This window comes from Uloborus diversus, chromosome 7 (assembly GCF_026930045.1).
Source record: "Uloborus diversus isolate 005 chromosome 7, Udiv.v.3.1, whole genome shotgun sequence".
NCBI classification, from domain to species: Eukaryota; Metazoa; Arthropoda; class Arachnida; order Araneae; family Uloboridae; genus Uloborus; species Uloborus diversus.
Window position 1 is genome coordinate 147,372,201 of NC_072737.1, and position 23,291 is coordinate 147,395,491.

Sequence of the window (23,291 nt, forward strand, 5' to 3'; positions counted from 1 at the left end):
ACTAGTCAAATACCAATCATATAGATCAATAGTTCACTCTTTATCGGTCATGAATTCTATCAACTCTTCATTCAGTCTTAATGTTAACATAAACAGTTAACACTGAAACCTTTTTGTGCCAGGGTGGTTGGAGGGGCAAGTCTAAATTCTCATGTTTTGGAAGTTTTAAAAATGCCTCCCCCCCTCCCCCCCAAAAAAATCTTTCTTAACTCAGGTCTTTTTCATTCATCAAATTTCTTCTTTTGCAGCATATGATATCATTTTAGTTAATGACGTAGAACAGGGGTTTTGAGACTTTCAAGCTCTTCAGCCCCTTTGAAGACTGACATTAGGTCACCCCCCTGTCCCTCCGTAGGTGCTAAATACAAGCAATCTAATTGGAAACTGAAGCTAATATGGATAGCTGAAAACAAGTAAATAAGAAAAAATCTAGATAGTTTCACACACAAAATTTAACTTAACTGTTCAAAACTTTATTTTGAACAGCTTATTACTAGAACATATACAATCCAAGGTGAAAAGAGGTAAATACAATTTTTTGAGATAATTTAGGATCCAAGTGAGGTTGGCGTACACATTAGTCACTTTCACAACATTAATGAAAGGGTTGATTTTATTTTATCTGATATAGCCTAACGCTCCCGCCCTGCCTTGAGATTCTTTTGAACCCCTCCCCCCTCCCCATGAATTGAGAACTGCTGATGTAGTAAATGAATAATAAAAATAATAAAATATTGCATGAGATGCATATTCAAACTGATTGCAATTTAGAAGATATAATATAAAGATAAACTTTATATATGAAGACATCCAGAATGCAAATTTCTTTCCTAATTACTGGAATAATTAATTTTTTAACTACACTGCTCTGCTGTAAGTTTTGCATTCAATTTTGTTCAAATTTATTCACCTTCACCTCATAAGAGTAACGAAAATGAAACGGCAGACTACTGGGCTCATGCATGGGCGAGCACTGGGTTTCTAAATGGCCGACTACTGGAGCATTTTCTCGTATTAACAATAGCTTGGATTTTAAAATAGATATATTTTTATTCCAGAAACAAGTTATGAATCACACACATTATCAGAAAGGTACAGCCTAAAGGTTTACATTGTTTTTGTTGTTGTATTGATAGCTGAAATTTATAGGTTTACAAAACTCAACAACTGCTCTCTTAAATTGCCGACTGCTGGAGCTTTTACCCTGTTTTGTTACATAATTTACTGAAACAAAATGCAACAGTTCCGCAAATCAGAGTTATGTAAATCTGAGCTTCACTTCATTCAAGGTAGCTTAAATAATATACTTTTCCCCCTCTTGCTAGTTCTCAAAATTTGATCCCCCCTCCCCCCTCTCCCGTTAGTCTGGTGTTCTTTTTTTCACTAGCTATTTTAGTTTGAGATAATCCAAAAAGAAACAACTTTAGAATCATTTTATAAACGTTAAACCAAGTTTGTCTAGTGATATATTTAATACTTACATTTTTCTATTCACAAATCTCTGTACTCGTTATTTTTTGCTATTTAATCTCTATTTTTAGTGGTATAGAAAGTTTTATTGTTCTCTGATTTTATTACTTAATCTGCAAAATCCCACACTTCAGTGATTGGAGTTTGTGTCGGTTCCAATCAACTCAGATTATCAGAACTAGAGTGTATTATAGGTTTTATGTTGGAAATTCTTTTCTGAAACTTTATATAATATGTTTAAAAATTTGTTACTTACTTTGAATATTGTATTATGTCTATTTTATTTTAAGGGCTTTAATGTGGCAATTTTAATGTAGTTTTTACAATATTTTCTTTTTTAATGCATGTAAGCCGATTTTTACTTTATGAAACTTTGTTTCTATATCCCTGTTGACCCCATTTGTAAAATTTCTTCCAATGTTTTATTAGTTAGATGCATTTTTCCTAAACTTTTCTAAATATTTTATATTTTTTTTATTATTCAATGCCGTCTCTTTCTTCTCAAAGACTAGGATTTTGGTTACCCATAGAATAAGTAAGCCGATTTTTACTTTATAAAACTTTCTTTCTCTGTCCCTATTGACCCCATTTAGAACATTTCTTCCAGTGTTTTATTAGTTAGATGCATTTTTCCTAACCTTTTCTAAATATTTTCTATTTTTTTATTATTTAATGCCGTCTTTTTCTTCTCAAAGACTAGGATTTTGGTTACACATAGAATAAGTGTTCTCCCTGAAGTTAACAGCATAGTAGTTCTTCAAGATGGCAAAGTGACGGAAACGGGATCTTACCATGAACTTCTTGCTAAAAAAGGTGCTTTTGCCGACTTCCTTATTCAGTACCTTCAGGAAAATGCAAGCGAAGTATCCGAATCGGTTCTTCCTGACGAGTTAAATTTAATTCAGGAAATTGCAGCTAGTGTTGGAGCACCTCCAGAAATTGCTAGGTTTGTTAGCTCTATTGCCAATTATTGATTATTTCTTTAGGGCTTAATGTTTTGCTAGTGCTCTTTGTTTAGATTTTGTTGTATGAAATGATTTAAGTAGTTTTTTCAAGGTTTTTATTATTATTATTTTTTTTTTTTAAATTTCGTAAACCAATTGGTGTAACTTGGTGCTATTCAGTATAAGCTATGCAATACACCATTGTCACCAAATGGTTTGTGTTTTTAGCCTGGAGCTCTTTCTTTTATGGAGTAGTAATATCAGAATTTTAAAATTTTCAGAAATGTATAGTCAGTCTTCTGATTTATAATAATGTTAATGAGGAATCATCAAAGATTCAGAATAATGATCTTCAAAATTTAAACTGTTGTTCCGTTTTGTATTAAAGTTAAAGTAATGAAATAAATACATTTCTTAGATCATAGCAGTGATGCACACAGGAATTTTGCAAGGGGAGGGGTCCAAGATTGAAAGCCTCATTCTCATATCATACCACAATACGCCGTCAAACATATTGACTTGATTTTATCGTTTCTCGAGAACGAAAAACAGTAAAAAATAAACTATTGAATAAATAATTAGCATTAATTAATGAACTATACTTAAATACATTACCAGAAAGCAAAATAATATACGCATTAACTTTTCTCATAATTAAAAAAAATGATTCAGCAAAGCAAATTCATCGTTGCATAAGCACCATATGATTTAAGAAGTTCATAAAATGTCACTTAATATGATCTGTTATTACAAAACTAAAAACATGGTTATTACAGTGTATTCATTTATAATCATCATTCTGCTTGTTATAGGCAATTTGTTATAGGCAAAGTGCTCAATATTTTTTAAAAATCTTTTAACATGAGGATTTTATTTTTTCACTTATTAAAACTGAAATTATTGTTATCTTTTGTTTGAAATTATTTTAGGCACAAAATACATAGAATCATAATCAATTGGGGGGAAAAAAGCAAGCCTATGGGAGGGGTCCGGACCCCCTGGACCCCTCCCTTGTGTGCGCCACTGGATCATAGTATATGTTTGTTGCATTTCTAACAAAAAAAAAAAAAAAATCAAGATGGCATTTAAAAATATTCCGTATCCTGCAAACAAATCTTTCTTCATGTTCATACATTTTGATTTTTTTAATAGTAGTAAAGCTTCAAAGTAATCTCAAAAAAATACTTGTTAAACAAAATTTTTAAATGACCAAAAAATAAAATAAATAAATAAAAAAAAAGTTGTACTAATGTAATATTGAAAGTTTGTTGCAAAATACTTTCATTGCATTTAAAATTTGATTATTTCCTGTAAACATAAAATTTTTAATTATTAAATCAAGTATTTGCTATGCCTTAAAAACATTAAAAATGGTATCAAGAATAGGGGGCTTGTACGAGGGGAAGGGGGCACTCCCCCTATGAAAGTTTTACTTAAATAAAATAAATCAATCCACCCTAAAAATTCCAAATAAATGAACATTTCTTATCTTTTTTCACAAGAATGGAACTTTTAAATGGACGGGGAAAGTATGCTGTGCCGTCTGTCCCAATTTTTGATGCCGTATTTCACATTTTTAGAAGTTATTTAATCAATAATATTAAAAGCCAATAATATAGCTCAATTTTACAAAAAAAAAATAGCTTCAAAGGGCCACGCTTCCAAATCCCCACACTTCATTTGACCTCCCAATGTTTTTGGGGCACCAGCTGCCTGTAGTATCAAGGCAACAATTCACTACCTTTGTAAAAAGTTATGTGTGGTAAATGCTTTTCAATAAGAAAACCCTTGTACTAACAATAAGTATCGGTGTGTTGTTATTCATAGGCAGTTATCTAAATTAAGTGATCCTGAAAGTGAAACTGACAGAGATTCTAAACGAGCTACGTCACCAACTACTCCTGAAGGTGGTGAAGGTATTCGGAAAAGAACACCAAGCGTCAGGAATTCTGTTAGCAAAGAAGATGTTCGTAAACGTGATTCTATCAAGGAAGTTCAGTTAAGCAAAGGGAGCAAACTAACTGAAAAGGAAACAATGGAAGTTGGATCAGTAGGTGTTTCTTTAAAACTAATACGTTTGAATTCTCTCAACATGACCACAGTTAATATAAAATCATGTCTAAAACATTTTGTTGTTAGTTTGGTTTGTTATTTAATTATGCTTAAAATCTCATTATTAATACTTTGTGTTAGCTAAAATAAGCAAAAATTTTTCACCCTTGCATGGATTACTTTTGCGGTGAAATACTATTACTTTCTTTTTAAAATTATTCATAAATTGGTGTGGTTGTAGAAAGCCCATCATGTAACCAGAGGCATATGAGTTACTGAGAATAGAGATGTGCAATGTGGATCATTTTAACGTCTATTCATCAGAGGACCTTTCATGTTTTTGACACATACACTGGAACTTGTTCGTTCATTTAAAATGTTGCAGATATCTCTATAAAAAAAAGACTTACTCTTGGTCGCCAAAAATGTATCATTAGTTTTGTTATATTCTTTTAAAGAAAAGGGACTGAAAATACTTACTATTTAGAAAATATATCTATAGCTATTTAATCAAGAAATATTTTATTTATATTTAGATGTATAAAGCAATTATAGTCCATTTTGTTTGCTATTTCTTGGTAACCGAGTGGTAAGACACTTTATTCCAAAAGTGGCAGGTTCGATTCCTGCATGGTGCAAAATTAAATAGTTAAGTTTTATTTTATAAAAAAATAAATAAAATTGACATTAGGGCAAAAAATTTGCAAAATTGATCTTAAATCAAAAAATTAATTAATAATTGCCGAGTACCCTTATACAGAATATTTTGAAGGAGAAAGTTAAGCAAAAAGGGATTTTGAATGTGTAAAATGAAAATACAGTAGAAGACCGTTATAACGCCGACCTGTATAACGCAATTCTCTATAAACCGCACAACTTTTCAGAAGTAAACAATAGGTTTTTATGTTTAAAATATCCCTTTGTTTTGCCTTGCTAAAATAAAAATTGTTAGGAAAATTAAATTTTGAAACAGTTTTTCATCTTTCCAGCTTAATTCAAAGCTTTTAAATTGAAAATTAGTACTCATAGTAAACAGAAAATACCAGATGGCTCTTGAAAATGCAGCTGTTATGCAAACCATGAAGCTAGCAGAAGTGCAGGATTTTGATTGTGAAACATATTTTTGAATAACTATTTGTAATATTGGTGCTTTAATTCTCATTGCAGATAAAATTCATTCTAAAGTGCTAATATATAGATATATTTTGAATATTAGCTTCAAAATTTGTGAAATGATCTATATAACGCAAAAACTTGTATAATGCAAAAACTCTGGTCCCAAGGTGTGCGTTATAACGGTCTTCTACTGTAATATCAAAAGACAAAAAATTTAATTAATTAAGAAATCAAACAAGGCAGAGAGAACTAAAAAAAAAAAAAATCCCCTTTCAAAAGAACAACCTTTCAGTTTTAGGAGATCCTGCTGCACTGTTCATTTTAAACCTGTTCGTTCATGAACGACACACCCCTAGTTGAGAGTACTGTAAACAAATTTTTTGTAACTTGTATTTACCCCATCCGAAATGAGTTTTAATCTCATTCTGCTTCATGCCAAAATGGTGCCAGTGTGAGCTCAGCCATTTGCCGATAGAAGGTAATCGTAAACAGAATGGCAGTAATGTTTTGTGCTTTGTGCAAAAGTGGCTATGAAAGCCCGTCAGTTAATTACTCAATATGTTGTTTTATTGGCCGTCAGTTGTGATCTCAACAACTCATTTATTGAACTTTTTAAATAGAGGATAAAGCCTGTAGAATTGTTTGCTTCTGAAATTTTCAATTTGCTCGGAGATAAAACTATTTTTTATTGCAGATCCTCACCTGTCCCTCCATTGTTTCGATTATTTTTTTCGGAAGCCACAACATTTTTTTTAAACTCAATTTTACCTACAGCAAAATAAGTTATATTTGAATAAACTATAAAATTTGTCAAACAAATAAAAAAATTTGAAAAAAAAATTAACAATGTATACAAAAAAGAGAAAAGCTTTCTTTATTATCATTGTTATGTAAAAATGGGGAAAAGGATAAAGAGAAAAAAAATCTCTTATTTATATTCTTTCAATTTAAATAAATAAAATTTGCCTGTGTTTTTCATTTATGTAATTATTTTTCTATATTTTTCAGGTAAAAAGCTCTGTGTATTTGGACTATATTAGAGCACTAGGCTACTGGACTGCTTTTGGGATTGTTATTTGCTATGCCATTTCTACAGCATTCAACCTTGGTTCCAGTTTATGGCTGACTGCTTGGAGTGATGACTCTTTAGATCGTTCCAATGCAAAAGATATAAATTTACGAAATCTGCGACTTGGGGTGTATGGTGGATTAGGTGGGGCTGAAAGTAAGTTGTATTTTATATGATTTCTGATTAGCATTAAATGCAGTTTTCTCTGTTAGTTTAAGTTTTCAGTCAATTAATCTTTTGTAATAAAATTCTTTCTTTTTTTAAAGCAAGGATTGTCATCAGATAAATTATTTCATGCATACTTGCTCCCCAAAATAAAAGCATCATTGTAATATTATTAGTCCATGCTCTTTTAAAAAGCACCATAAAGATGCATCATCTGTAAAGGGAGTAACAAAACTTACACCAAAAATATTTTAATTGTGTTTTTTTTTTCTTTTACTTTAAATGTAGCATATTGTGTTCTGCAGAAAGCAGGAATTTATACCAATGAGCACATAAAATCTTTCTTTACTTGTTCATCAATATTATATGAAAAATAATCATGCAATGTATCACATAATGGAATTATAGACTCATGGATAACATTCAGATTTTAATTCTATTGATTGTTCACAAAGAATTATTTGTGGTATCATTCTTAAATTTATGAATTAATGTTTTCTTTTTCCAGCTTTGTTTACCTTAATAACAGCAGTATCATTGAACTTGGCATGCTTAAAGGCAGCAACTATGCTTCATGATGGAATGCTATGTCATATTATGCATGCACCTATGTCCTTTTTTGATACAACACCCCTGGGAAGAATCTTGAACAGATTTTCAAAAGACATAGATACAGCTGACATGACTATTCGCTTCAATATGCGGATGCTTCTAATCCAGTCTTTCAGAGCTTTATCAACTGTTATAATTATCTCCATGGAGACCCCATTTTTTATTGTGATATGCTTGCCCTTGGCTGTTCTGTACTATTTCTTGCAGGTACTATTTGAATTTTCTGCTTAAATTTTAATGAATTTTTAAATATTTTTTTAAAAAATCCTACGTTAACTAGGCTGTGACGTTATCCGCCGTAAGCTTTTTAGCAGCCCAATAAAATTTAGCCTTGGTAAAGTTGTCAGGAGTAAAATTCATAAAACTAGTTAGTGCAGAGCAATTTGTCAAATGTTTTTTTACACTTGACTTATGAACTTTTTGTTCATAGTTTTGTCTGAGAAACATAATGGGCAGTTACTGTCCTTTGCTACACCGATACAGTGAAGGTGTACATATAAAAAGTCATGTCCTGTAGTTGTTCTAAAATTTGCGAGAAAAATTGATCTTGTTAGGTCCATTGGGACAGGGGAAATGATGGGGGTTTTCTGTATTTATACTTTTGAAAGGTTGTTTGTAATCCTCTTGCAAGGTTTTCCCCATTGCTGATTTTTCTAATGTGAAAATTGTTTATAAAATTCAGTGCAGTGATCTTAGTATAGCAATTACTTTTCTGACTATCTTAAACATTGAAAAAGAAATGATCACATTAAGTTCAGATAGAAGTAATAGTATTTAAAATATGTTTGAAGGTTAAGTTTAAAGCATATTTTAAAAAAAAATATTTATTAAAACTTGTAATACATTTTGTTGCTTGCAAATTTTTAATCACTTTGGTGTTTAGTGCTGTTTTATACTTAAATCCTTCAAACTCAAATTCACTCTTCTAATATGTTGAGTGTTTTCCATTCTACAAAAAGAAAAAAAAAGAAAAGAAATATAATTGTCTCTGTCAAGATTAACCAAATGATAGCTTTGAAATTAACTGGACAATTAAGTTTTTGCTAAAGCCAAGAAAATAACATTGCAAAAATTATACCAGGGATTTACCCATTTTTTTAACCTGGGTCTTATTTTGAGAGTTTTACGAAATAACATGGGTTTTTGTAAAAACAAGTTTTGTCATGAAATGTGGAGATATTTTTGCAAATTTTAAAACTGCATTGGATATAAATGTGAAGTTTTAAATACAGTCAATTCACGATAACTTGAAGTCCGATAACTCGAACATTACTATAACTCAAAGTTTTATCAAGTCCGACCCCTTTGTCTTTAATTCCATGCTAATTATTCTCAATATCTCGAAGGTAACTTCCTTTAACTTGAAATTTTTTCAAAGATGACTCGAAATTGATTTGGAAAGAACGCAAAGAAAAGAAAGAAAGAAGTGACTAGGAGAGAATAATTAATTCACCTTCACTTGCTATTCCTGTGCAATAAACCTCTATAGCAAGAACAGCACCTGTTGAGCCGATGTGCAATAAAGGAGTTATACGTGTGGAAATGAATTAGCTTGTTTTTGTTTGTTGTGGTGTACTGTTTACATTCTGACATGTTGCTGGACTATGAATTTGCTTTTAAGCTGTCAAGTTGTCAAGTCAACTGATTGTACCTTTATTCAAAGATTGACCTAAGTTAAGATGCGTTCCCCTTCATTCTTTAGTTTGATTATTTGCTGATAAGTTCCTGAGAGACAGAGTGAGTTTTCTGTACTATTAAAGATGTCTAAGCAAGTACTCTGTCAATGATATTAAAAGAAAAAGAGGAACTTCTAAAGTGGTAGAATCCATGAATCTGAATTTGAAACGAATGAAAGTGTGCACTTTTCCTGAAGTAGAATCAACTGAAGTAGCTCATTCTACTAATATCTCTACTAGTACTCATTATCTAAATAGAAAGTAACTCAGTTTATTCAAGTGGTTCCAGTACTATCGAAATCAAAACCATGCTTTTCATTTTTTTTTCTCTCGATATTTTTTATTAAACTGAGCATATTGTGCTTAAAAATTTTTAAGTTCTGTAAGTTAGTTTGTTATATGTACATATTAATTAAAATATTCAATGGTTTTTAATCTTAAAAATGTCAAAAACCTAAACTAGCTGTAAGTCGAACTTCCAATAAGTCAAAGTTTTTTGTCAGTCCCTTTAGCTTCGAGTTATTGCGAAATGACTGTACATAAGAATCACTCTTGGACAGGAATTTGAAGTAGAAAAATACAAAACAAAACATTTTTGGTGCTTTAAATTTTAAAAAAAGGAATGCACTTCTTTACTCTATCTCTCAAATGAAATCGTTGTCCTCTAAAATTGAGTTCCCCAAAAATGTGGGATCACATGGGAATGAATCTGGACTATAAGGAGGGTGGTTCAAGATTTCCCACTTAAATTACCTTTAAAGCTCGTTTTTTTTTTTTTTTTTTTTTTTTTGCATAGGTTATGTGTGGTCCTGGTAAATTTTCATACTGTCATCCTGTTGCACAATAACACTAGACCACAGAGACCTCAGACAGCCAATGCAACAGTGAATACTTTTCTAGGAAATTTAAGTTGGAAGTCTAAAACTACCTCCCTTATACTGCCGTGTGCAGGTAAACGGCAGTATCTGCAGAAATGAGTTTTCGAGATATTTGAAGAAATGTGTGGTGGATTCAATACTAACAATAGGAAAATGTTGAAAGTAGACTTTTTTTTCGCGCTTTTTTTCTGTGGAAACCAAATAAGCGCTCTTGTACAATAAAGATGACGTACAGTTGATGCAAAAAAAAGGGAAAATGAAAAATGTACAGTTACTGCCCTTTACCTACACACGGCAGTATAGTCTAGATCTATCCCCATGTGATCCCTCATCTTTGGGGAGGGAGCTCAAGTAGGCACTTCAGGGACAATGATTTCATTCGAACAATGAAGTAAAGGAGTGCATGCGTAATTGGTTCCAGCTGCGGACAAAGAACTTTAATGAGCAAGGAATTACGCGACTAATTTCTCAGTGGGATATGTGTTTAAACAATTTTTGTCAATATTTTTGGAGAATGTCTAATAACATCTGTTTTATAGCTTCTGTCTCGTTATTTATTGACTGCTCCTAATATTAAATTGTGTAGCATATTTCTGACGCTTGCATATGCTCTCTATTCTTTGCTAGACAGCATGTTACGCACATGTACTTCATTCTGTTTTCTTTTTTTTTAAAATTTATTTTCTAGAAATTTTATATACCTACATCGCGGCAGCTGAAAAGACTTGAATCTACAACACGTTCTCCCATTTATTCTCATTTCTCGGAAACTGTTACTGGTGCTTCTTGCATAAGAGCTTATGGAGCCCAAAAAATATTTATGTGCCAATCCAATGAGCTTGTTGATGGTAATAATGAAACATACTACCCCAGTTTAGGAGCAAGCAGGTTAGTTATGTTCTTGAATAATGTAAGTCTTTTAAAAATGTTTCTTTTAGCATTCTAACCTTCTTGTGAGCTAGAAAATTTATTCATACATACTTTTTTTAAATGTTTTTAACATTTATTGTTTTCTATTTTGTGGGCTGAATGATCTAACTGTACTTGCTGCTTCTTCTTTTTCTTTTTTGAAAATTATAAGTAAACTTGCTTTATAGAGAGTTGAAACGTTGATATTTATTTCGTTTTGATGATTATCTTAGAAAATATTTTGTATGCAAATAATAAGTATAAACATGTATTGTGAGGGTCTGAGAAGTTGAGCTCCGACTGACAATGTTTACCTCTGTTTCGGTAAATAGGGAAGGGTAATTGACGCTAAGTGGAGTTGAGATACTTTCTTAGTAGTTTTTCAAAAAATTCCAACTAAAATCCAGAGCCAATAACATGTCTATTTTTCACTAAACTCCCCTAAAACAGGTAAACATAGTCAGGGGCGGCATTTCAGCATTTCATTTGGGGGGTCGAGATTCTTAAATATGTACTACCACAGTGCGGTACCAAGCACACATTAGCTAACAGGAAGTGGTCATAAAATCAGTTTAATATGAATAAAAATAAGTGTTTAGAAATAATTAAAATTTTGATTCATTTTCTAATAAGTTATACAAAACATCTCAATACTAAAGTTTTTATACCTTTTGGAAAAGTTTTAATGCATGATTTTTGGAATTCGGAAGAGCAGGGAATCGTGTTACTAATATATCAATGCCCAGTGTCGTGCTGTTTTGCCAGTACAGCTAAATATAAAAGATGGTGGAAAAGCTCATCCCCTTTAGCATGTATGACTTCGTTTGAATATTTTGTCCATTGTGCTTCGAAAATAATTCTCTAACCTCCTGAGACATAAAAAAATCTTTCTCTACTAGCTAAGATAATTGAAGTAACAAAGTGATGTATGAAAACACTTTTTATATCTTGCTCTTCAAAATCACCCAGGACAACTTTAAAAATTGTGAGTTGCTTAATTTTTCATCAGTAAATAATCTAGTCTCGTCAGCGCTCTCAGCTTCAATGAGATGTCATCTGCCTCCAGCTCTGTTATTCACTATTCAAGACTGATGAGCCCATAACAAGGACGAAACTGCAGTCTCTGGATGTGATAACCAGTCTGTCGCTATATTGCTTGTAATTTTTCATGCCTCGTGCTAAAAATTTTACTCATAACTGAAACATTTTATTTATCGTTTCAAAAATCCAATCCAGATAATATAGAGCCGACCATACAGAAAAATAATTATCATTAAATCTTGTGTTAATTTCATTCGAAACTGAATCTATTACTTCATACAAAATTTAAAAAATCAATATTTGACTTCACATCATCAGGTGGATTTTGGTCTTTTTTTTTTCTTTTTCTTTTTTTTTTTTAAGTTTCACGCTTGATTGAAACACACATCTATGTAAAATATATTTTCTGTTTCAATTGTAAATTGAACTATGGTAATGTGGTGCACAGATCAGTTGTAGATTGAAGTGTGGCTTGAATAGTTCGAAAATTAAGGGTAACGGATTGAAGATGTTTTAATAGAGTAAAGTATTTTTCAAAAACTTTCCTCAGTACAAAAAAATTGAATAAAAATTCAAGCAAAGTCAAACATGCTAAAAGGCATGAGTTTTTTCATCAATGAAAGAATCGTTTTGTAATAATTCTTCCAGTCGTCAAATCACTGCTTTGAAGTTATAGAGAAATATTTTTATGGTTTTAACTCTTGAAAACCATTTTGTGTCACTCCGAGCTTGCATAATTATACGCATAACAGGTATTTTTTGATAAGTTTTTTTTTAAATTCATTAATCACATGCATTTTTAAGAAGTTTTTTTGAAAGCATATAATGCATTGAGCAGCTGAACCATGTTTCTAGCAGAAGAAAGCGGTGGACACTCATTAAATAAATATACATTAAAAGATGAGCGTAAAGTGAATGTAAAATATCAAGAAATTTTCTTGTGAAAACCATGCAGCCACACCACTTTGCACGAGCCTCTTATATTGGACATACTATCGTTACACTGGGCACACAAGTATGAAATATTTAGCCTATATGAGAAAATGTCTTCTTTAGTTAATAAGATTAGCCATGTTCTCTATCAGTTTTCTATGTTCTGAAAAGGCCGGAAAATACTTCAAGAATTCCTAAGTCATTATCCAAATAACGAAAAATACTTTTTATAGTCTGGGAATGTGTCGAGTTTCATCAAATAGTTACTGAGAACCAGCAAAATATCTTTTAATGAACATTGATTTCCGACTTACATGAATTGAATTCACCCATTTTCTATCATTCCGCGCAAAAAATTTGGGGGTGCAACCGCCCCTCTTGACCCCCCCTATTTGCCGCCCCTGTGTAACATAGTCAAGGTCACAGCTCAACTAACCAGAGCTGCACTTGATTTTGACTCACCTAATGTTGCAATGATTATCTTATTCTTAAAAAGCTTTTCTGTGACAATTTAAATATTAGTTATCCCTCTAACTTTAATATTATTTTCTCTTGCAAGTAATTTTTAGACAAAAATCTTAGCCAATGTTTTTTTTTAATTGTAACTCAAGCTGTACTTGAGAACTGTCTGTGCCATGTACTAGTTTTTTAAGATCAATTTATTTATAAAATACTTTTAAATAAAAATATAAGCTGAAATACTTTGGTCAATGAGCTTTGCATTTATACCAAAAATGTAAATATTGTTTTCAAATAATTGTTGGTCTGAAATATCGGGTTGAAGAATATTTATAAGAATTTTAAAAGTTTCTCTGTGTGTTTCATTTTTATTTAAGAACTGTTTTTAAATTTGTTCCTTTAAAATAACATTTTTATATTACGATATTCAAGTTTAAGTAGTTTAACATCAAACAGACCTGTCTTCTCTGGCTCTACTAAGAAATTTTATTTACATTATAAGTTTCCTTTTAATTTTTTGCTGGTGTAAAATTATGTTTATGCATTTTTCCAGGTGGCTTTCTATTCGTCTTGAGTTTCTAGGATATACTATAGTATTCTTGGCTGCATTGTTTGCTGTTCTTGCCCAAGATACAGTAACCCCCGGAGTTGCAGGTCTTTCCGTCAGTTATGCTTTAATGGTAATGTTTATGTCCATCTTATTTTACGATTAATTTTCTTATCAAGTTGTTAGTAAAGTAAGAAAAGCTAATGGTTAATCTGGGGTTTAAATTCAATTTTTCAAGTCTAAGGGAGACTTTGGTCCTAGCTTTATGTTATAGCAGGGTCACGACTTTTGGAGGGAGAAACAGCAGCAATGTTATTCAGCATTTAATACCTTCAGTGTGTTTTCACATTGTAAAAGTTTGTGTGTTGTGTTGTGTTTTTTTTTTTTTTTTTTTTTTCCACAACTTCATTTGATTTTTAATAGTCATTCTTTTTTACAAAAAATTTTGAAATCTTCCATGGACAAATGTTATTCACCTGGACTATTTTCAAGGAGGAGAACTGAGAAATTCAGTGAGAATTACACCATCTTGTTTTGTTAACGAAAGCAAAGAGAAAAAAACTATTAATATAAAATATCTAGATGATATGAACTTAGAGAAAATATTTCTGAAAATATATTATTTCTTATTCAGGGATATTTGTAGTAAACCAATATATTAGAATAATTTTCCACAGAAATGCAGATTTGATCAAGTATCTTTGGTCAAGAATTCTCCTTTAAATATAAAGTATTATGAATTTAATCTGTATAAATAAAACAGAGAGTATATATGTGTGTGTGTATGTTCCCTATACAAATCCACAGTTTACGTCCGATCTTGACCAAATTTGGCACAGAGGTACTTGGGTACCCGAGAAGGAACGTAGGGTTTTCGAATGCCTAAAAGAACCCAGCGATTCGAATTTCGATTTTAGGGCCCGAAAATGGCATTAAATGGCTGTTTCTACCTCAAATAATTATCCAATCAGTTCGATTTTAAGGCCATTCGAAAGCCTGCAAAAAATACCCAGAGAGTTCATTCACTTCCTTTGAATTTCAAAGAAAAAAAGGCTGTAAAATCACCAGGAAATATTTTAAAAGCACTTTTAAGCCCTAATGGAAATTCATTTTTGTATCAGAAAAACTATCCTTTGTGTGGTCTCATTTTAAATTAGCGTTCAGAAGGTTGCCATTTTTTTTTCTTGGCTGTGACAAAATAAAATTTTGTTTTGTTTTGAGGTAAAAATTTTCCTTTTTGATTATTAATTCGACGATTTATCTTCTTTTTTTTAAAGGATTTTAGTTGTATTTATGGAAAATTGTGTCTAATTTATTCGGGAATTTTTGATTTGCCGTTTTCTATTTTTAAGAATGATTATTTTACAGTATTTTTTTTCTCTAATTGAAGCCTGGTTGTTGAACATGCGTCACTTGACCTAACTTTTGTCTTCGAGGTTGACCGTGCAAAGCCGGACAACGCAGCTAGTGTTTAATAAATACTTTAGCAAATTTTTGTTTTCTGTAATTTTGCTATTTGTTTTTATGGAAGTTTAGTTTTTCTTAAAAAAGCTGTTGCAAGTCTGATTTTGGTTCCTAGTTGTAGAATGTTTTAGGTTTCTTATATTTTCTTCCATTTTTTTATGTATGTATGTATAAATATATATACTTTTTCTTTTTTAATTTTTTCACCTTTACTTTTTTGAATATTGCAATTGATAGTAAATAAGTTTTCTTGCTGCAGATAACTCAAATTCTGAATATGCTTGTGAGGGCTACAGCTGATGTCGAAACAAATATAGTTGCTGTTGAACGATGCTTAGAATATACCAAAACTCCAACAGAGGTAATCATTTAAAATGTTTTCTTAATTGTGACTCGGGGAACAATTTCTAACACATTTTCTGTTGAGCTCACTTTTTGGTTTCTTTTTGTTTAAATAATTTCAAAAGTATAGTTGTTTTTTTATACCACACCCGAGTTGATCACTACTACCACGATAGAGAGTGTCTCACAAGAAGTACTACTGCTCTGCTGATATAAACCTTTTCAAATTGTTATATAGTCTTTCTTTTCCGAACTGTTATCATTATTATTATTTATGACAAGTTTCAATTCACCTTATTGTCACCACGTAAATTAAATATTCAACAAGGAATGTAGTATACATTAATGGAATGTTTAGTAGTAATACAAATAGATCATTTTTTTCATGTTGGGTATGCAAAATTTAATGATTGTCATTTACATTGAAGACATTTTTGACCTATATTTTTTCAAAAATTCCCTATGTTTTTTAATTTGTTCCTTTGATGCCTATGTAGCTTCAAAACTTGACATAATATACTAAAACTGGGATTATTTCTGGACTTGGATGCCAGGAGTTAGTGAAATACAAGTCACAGGTCTGAGACAAGCAATCTCTTAGTTGTATTTATCCTTATTTTTTTAACAACTTTAAAATCATAGTTTTATAAGAGAAAAAATGTTATCCAGTGTGCAGAAATAGTTCATTAATGATGAATTTCCCTGATTTGTCTTGATTTTTAACGTTTTGTCCTAATGTTCCTGATTATTTTTATTAATTTTAAAAAATACTGATTGTAATGGTAGTGCCAATTCTGAGCTAAAAATAATTAACATAGCTGAAATCGCAACTCCCTCTGGATTGGAGAGAACATCTTAATATATAAAAATCTTCTGTGCAGACGTTTGTCACCATAAGGCTTTTAAACGGCTGGTTCGATTTTGATCAAATATTTTGTGTGTAATTAAGTTGTGGCAAGCATGGTTTTGAAGCGGGATTGATCGAATTGGAAACGTTTTTGTTAAGTAATTAATTAATTTAAACATTAGATGGTTATATCTCCCAAATGATTAATATTTATTTTAACCTATTATTGAGCGAGAACTGAAATGAGTATTTAACCCGTTGCCAAAGGACAATAAGAAAGCTAACTCTGCTTTTTGTAATGAAATTTCCTACTGTGATATGTGAATTGAGAATAGATAAAACGTAAAAAGAGAGAAAGAGAGTGAAGCCTTCATTTCTTGAAAGCAACTATTTTAGATCCCGAGTATTATTTTAAAGTAAAGTACTGGAAGGTTCACGCAAAACGTGTGTTCTGTCGTCGTAGTTGAACCTTGTGACTGGATCGGTGCTATAGGTTTTCCTAACCAAATGATCGGAAAGTACCGAACCTAGCAACATTTGTTTCTCGGCTCAAATCCATCTGAATTTCAGAACCAACGTCAAGAATACTTTAAGGATTATCTAACTTACTAACATTATTAATGGAAAAGATGATGGAATTTAAAGATAAAACAAATTTTATTTTCGTCCAGATAAATACCAACAGGGTAGTTCTGTACACAAAAGATCAGTGCAGTTGAAGATCTTTATCTTTGGTGGAAAGAACAAATTAGGCAATATGTGAAGTTTTGAAAGTTTTTCGTTCAAAAGATCGGACCGCTAATCGGTCAGAGTTAGTTTCGCTCACTGATCGGCTGGATTACAGTAACGTGGTGGCTTGGCGACTTTGGATATAAACAATAGAGTTGCATGATCATTTGTTTACATTTTAAAGCTACTGTTAATGTAATTTATTGTATTTTTTGTTTATTTGGCAAAATATTTCAAATTGCAAAGAATTGTTTTTCTTTTTAAAAAAGTTTTTAGCCATTTTAGTTGAAGAATGTTTATTTTACATCTTTAGGGATGAGTGATTTTCGCTTATTCAGAGAACTGTTTTTAACTTTATCATTTTTTTTAACGATATCCTTTCGATTGTTTTATTCTTTTTCATATGGGGGATGTTGCAGCGGATTTTCCCGTTTGTTCTAGATGGGTAGTTAGTTTTTTTACACTTAAAATCTGAGAGCGCGTTTTATCCTTTGAGTATGGCTGAAGGAACAAACCATCAAGTAGGGGAGAAAAAATAGTTAATAAAACAACCGCTCAGTGGGCATTAGATAAATCAAGTTGTAATAAATGTACGCATTCTGACACCAATCAGCTTAAAACATTTTCTTTTTACTTATTTTTTCCAACAAAACGATTCAAACACTTGATAGTTTATTGAAATTTCTTTTCAATTTACAAAGTTTGAACAGAACAACGTCTGTCGGGTCCTCTAGTGGATACATGATTCTCTGAAAATTTTGTGCTATTTTGTAGATTTCTGTCCTTATCCATCCTTAAAATATTTCAAGCATTTTAAAAGTTGGAAGTTACTTTAACATATACTCTGCCTAAGCTACTGTTTTTTTTTCTTAAGTAATTCATTTATATTTTATCCCAATTTTTCACAACCATCAAATTACTGCTAATTAATAGTTTTTTAAATGAATACTAAGCTTTAAAGGAATAAGCATTTAATTGTTTAACTTTTCATTTCTTCATAATAGAAGATTTATCACAAAGTTTTTTAACCATATTTTGACTTCATTTTGATACCCGCTGAAGCTTAAGTACTATGATGTGGAATTCATTAGTTTTGTTTTAATTTTCAGGCGGAATGGACAAATGAAAAGACCAAGCCAGACCCATCATGGCCTACTGATGGAGCAATAAAATTTGATTCTTATTCCACACGTTATAGAGAAGGTTTAGAACTAGTTCTTAGAGGCATATCTTGTAATATTAATCCAAACGAGAGAGTAAGATATATTTTGCCTGTAATGTATGAAAAATGTTTATGTGCATTTTTGTTCCCTGTAACCTTTATAGATGCTTTATTTCAAAAGTTAAATATCAAACAAAAAACATGTAACATTTTATCACCTGTAGCAATTTTAAGTCTTAGGATCACGTTTCAATAATCTTTGCATTTTATTTTATTGTTTATTTTTATTTTTATTTATTTATTTATTTTTAAGTTTTAGAACAGTCCATTTTTTTTTAATTGTGTCACAAAATTCAGAAGGAAAAATAACTTTTGTTACTTATTAGTTTTAAGTGCTCTGTCTACCTTGTTTGGGAACTTGAAATTTATTTCATTTTTCTTAAAGTACAGAAATGTAGGGCAAAGTGAACTAGTTTAGATGACGTACCTTTTTCAAAATGAACAAATAGGAAATTTGTTTTGAAAATCGCAGTATATAAAGAAAGAATAATGTATTTTGTAAGGAAACTTACATTGAGGCATTTTTATTTCTAGCTGTAAATTTGTAACTTCAAAAAAAAAAAAACTTTGACTCATGCCAAACAAATTCTGAGGGAAGCTTTCCTTGGATGACTTTTCATCCAAAAGCTCACACTTCTTTGCTTCCTTGTAAACCCCAAACACGTGTCTGCAGTAATTTGCAATTTTTGTGCATTAAAACATTGGTAATTTGTTCATTAACTTATGAAGCTTATTCTCTTAATGACCCCAAATGATGAATGTGCCATCTGTGTATCTTAACCTAACTGTTGGCTTTAAATTAGCTGTTAACGAACTCTAACCACAAACTTTTCCTTGTAATAATCGGAAAACACGAGGCTTAAAGAGCCTCCGTTTGAATATTCCATCAATCTGTTCATAATGTTACTTATACCAGTGAAAGTGAATTCAGGTAAGGCAGTTTTGAAATTTCCAATTGATATCTTACGGGAATATTTACCCATTTATGACATCATTTTTGGAAGCTTTCATAAAGAGAGACACAAACCTCAAAATGTACTTGTTTGGAAGAAACTTCTTACCCAAATAATCATATTACCTAAATGAGGCCTCTTTTCATATACAATGCTCTGCAGATTTCAGTTACGAAACAAAAGTAGCAGATCCAATCTTGCCCCCCCCCCCCCCTGAAAGTTCAAAATGTCAAGCCTCAAAAGAAAGCTGGATTTTTTTGACCAGAAAATCAATCACACAAATATAAATATTTATTAAGTCCCAAAATTCAGCTTCTTTAAAGGTTTATGCAGTGTGCGAAAAGTTTCACATAATCAAGGCCAAAATATTTTCTTTAGTTTGCAACATCTAGAAACTTTTGTGTGCAATTTAAGAGCAGTTTTTCATAAAAATAAAAATGTAAACTTGGTTACAATTGTATTACTGTATGTACTTATGACATTAAGAAAAACATTATAATCCAGCCCAAGTTTTCAATATAAAGTAGAACTTTTTTAATATGCAATAAAGATTAATTGCTTTCTATTCGCAAAATGTTTGGCTCTTTAATCTCTCTTCTACTGCAAGTTTCACTTTTTAATATCATGTATTTAAATTCAACTTCTCAGTCTTGATGCTTAGGTGTTATTTTATTTCCTGTTTTAGTGTGGCATTGTGGGTAGAACAGGTGCTGGAAAGTCATCGCTTACTCTTGCCTTATTTCGCATAATTGAAGCTGCTGGTGGTAAAATATTGATTGATGGACTCGAGATTTCTAAGTTGGGTCTGCATGAGCTTCGTTCTAAGCTCACAATTATTCCACAGGTAAGAAAATTTTCAGGTGTTTACTAGCTTTCACTATAAATAATATATGCGCATCTTTCATTTGAAATGATAAAAAATCTTACATTTATTTAATTATGTTAAATTTAGAGATTATTGGATATTTGCTTGTTAAACAACCATTATTGATTTTGAAACTTTTTATGTTATTGAAATTTTTCTGATGATCCTCATACTTAATTGCTTAAACTAATTTATTTTACTGAAAATACTGATAAATCATTTCATTTTAAAAATAGGATCCAGTCCTTTTTACCGGCTCACTACGAATGAATTTGGATCCATTCCAAACATATTCTGATGATGCACTATGGCTAGCTTTAGAACAAGCTCATTTAAAAAAGTTTGTCTTGACATTAGAAAAAGGTTTAGACCATGTAATAAGTGAAGGTGGTGAAAATTTAAGGTATGTACTTAAACTCATAACTTCATAATCAGAAAAGTTTTTCCTGTTGTTGTTTTTTTAATTTATGATTATGTTTTCTTCTAGTATATATAAACATTTTCTCTGTGATTATGCAGTAGTTTTTATTCACATTTATATAGTCATAGGAACTGAAAATATTTTTTTTTCTAATTAATACCACTAAGACTTAGAAAAAATCTACTGCTTAGGGTAGACTGACCAGTGAATGAACAATCCTACATGAAAGAACAACTCGTGATTTAAAAAATCAAGTTTCAGAAAAAAAATGTCTTTAATGATTTGGCAGTTGTAACTGCTATTCCAAAAAGGAATCAACTAGAAAATGCTGTGTTTGTTCACTGGTTGGGGGTGTTCATTCTTTGGGTTGCTTTACCTTTTTTCCTTTCAGCTCCCAAAAAACTTCACTCTGAATTGTAAAAGTTCTCTCTATTTTAAATAATTAAATGTGTCAATTAAATAGTTTTTACTGTCATGTGCCAAATCTATTCAGTTTTCAGATTCGATTGAAATGATTAAAGTAAAAGTCAAGGGCGCCCATATGCAAAATTGTAAGGGCGGGGGTCAGATATTTTCCCCATGGGTTAAGAGGGTATTTTCTTCATGGAGACCGATTTCAGGACAGATTAGAGTCATCAAAAGATTTCATTTTTAATAACTTATTCATTAATGGCTGGAGAATAAATGTTTTTACATTTTTGCAAAGAAAAAAGTACTAAAAGCAAGGAAGTTCTAATTTCAAAGAGGGAGGGGGCTCGAGCCCCCTCTTTGAAATTAGAGCTTCCTTGCTTTTAGTACTTTTTTCTTTTTTAGTACTTTAGTACTTTTCTCTATTCTTGGTAAAAGTATTTTTTATCCATCTCCAGATTTTGTAGTAGATAGTGATTATTTATAAAGTGCATTTGTAAGAGATATATCATTTTAAAGATGTATTGTTTTAAGATCTGTATCCTTTTTTTCAACATGTAAGAAGTTCAGAACACACCTGAAAACTATTGTGAGGAATACTGGTAAAAGGATTTTCAAACTCAAAGTCAAGTGTTCACTGACTGAATTTAATGGTTGGACCAAAAATAAAATTTACACAAAACGGTTCAATTTTATTCTTGTTGCAAACAATTGAAGAGAGCACCTCTGTTGTTATATTTAGGGAGAGGGTTGGAATCGTTTCATAATGTCGTGCGAGCCAGTAAGATGCCCCATTTTAATGAGATGTTTATCCTAATCATAAATGAAGGCAAAGCATGCCTTTCAAGTGGATTAGTTTGTCTTGGAAATCCCCAGTTTTTTAAGCATTTCTCCTGATCCCCTGGTTTTATTTAAGGTTTCCAGGTTTTTATAAATTTCAGAAAACATCTCTTTATTTAAGGAACGTTGAAAAAAAAAAACGTGTACAATAAACTAAAAAGATTGTCCCACATTTTATCTACAATCCTTGCTGTTCTCTAAACAAATTCTAATTGTGCATTTAATATAAATTTAACTTTTACTCTTCCATTTCATATTTCAGTTAATTGTTACATGTGTATATGATTTGTACTTTGCGGGGATGGTAAAAATATTTCCCCCTATATTTCCCCTATATTTCCCCCAACTTATTAAGAAAAATGTCATATTACAGTGCGTCACAACTATCTACTCTATTTTTTTTTTTCTTGAAATGTTGACAGATTTGATGAAGTACTATTTGAAGCGTACAAATGACTGTTCTTTCCATCACTTTTTTATCCATAAAATTCTAATATAATAATATTTATTTTTGACTTTTATTCATGGAGAAATCAGAGGAAGAATCTGAATATTTTTTCTATGACTTAGAGTAATTACATTTAATTAGATCTTTAATTTAAGGTGAATTGAATGTTGTAAAAAAGAGTTGTTTCTAGAACTTTTAATAATTATTTTTCCCCGTAGCGTTGGTCAAAGGCAGTTGGTGTGTTTGGCCAGGGCCTTGCTGAGGAAATCTAAAGTTTTAGTTCTTGATGAAGCTACAGCAGCGGTAGATGTTGAAACAGATGATCTCATACAGTCTACAATTCGTACAGAGTTTAGTGATTGCACTGTTTTGACTATTGCTCATAGATTAAATACAATTTTAGATTATAATAAGTAAGTATCTAATTTCATAAACTGGAGAAATTTGAATAATATGGTTCAAATAATAGTGAACAGATGATTGGATGAAATAGTTTAAATACTGTACCCATTGCACTATGTTTGTTCAAAATTATTTAATTAGGGAGATGTTTCCATGCGCTCTTCAATTTCTGAAAAAAAATCTGTCAACTCCATTTAGTTGTTGTTGAAAAAAGTGTATTCCTTCATAATGGGTCTGTCATCTTTGCACTGCTTTAAAAAGTTATTCAGATGTATTTTGTCTCCTTCGAAAATTCTTTCAAAGGGTTTTAACATATTTTTCTTGAGATGGTTTGTCAATTTCAACATTGTGATCATTTGAATCTTCATTAGTATTAGACAGAACATTTAATTTATGTTTTACTAGTGGTACCCGCACGGCTTTGCCCGTAGTAGAAAATTAAAAGGTCTTTTGGTTTGCCTGTATATTTAAATAATGTA

The 23,291-nt window shown here is 31.1% G+C and overlaps 1 protein-coding gene across 1 annotated transcript in view; it reads left to right on the plus strand.

Moving 5' to 3' along the window:
* The window catches only part of LOC129225927 (multidrug resistance-associated protein 1-like), a 77,010-nt gene extending 54,183 nt beyond the window's left edge, over nt 1-22,827 (plus strand). The window contains exons 14-24 of the mRNA XM_054860467.1: nt 2,166-2,416; nt 4,242-4,464; nt 6,591-6,807; nt 7,325-7,635; nt 10,671-10,870; nt 13,878-14,004; nt 15,595-15,696; nt 18,363-18,509; nt 20,114-20,272; nt 20,530-20,696; nt 22,629-22,827. Coding sequence (XP_054716442.1) covers nt 2,166-2,416; nt 4,242-4,464; nt 6,591-6,807; nt 7,325-7,635; nt 10,671-10,870; nt 13,878-14,004; nt 15,595-15,696; nt 18,363-18,509; nt 20,114-20,272; nt 20,530-20,696; nt 22,629-22,827 — 2,103 coding nt within the window. The remainder of the gene's footprint in view (nt 1-2,165; nt 2,417-4,241; nt 4,465-6,590; nt 6,808-7,324; nt 7,636-10,670; nt 10,871-13,877; nt 14,005-15,594; nt 15,697-18,362; nt 18,510-20,113; nt 20,273-20,529; nt 20,697-22,628) is intronic.
* Nucleotides 22,828-23,291: the final 464 nt, after the last annotated feature.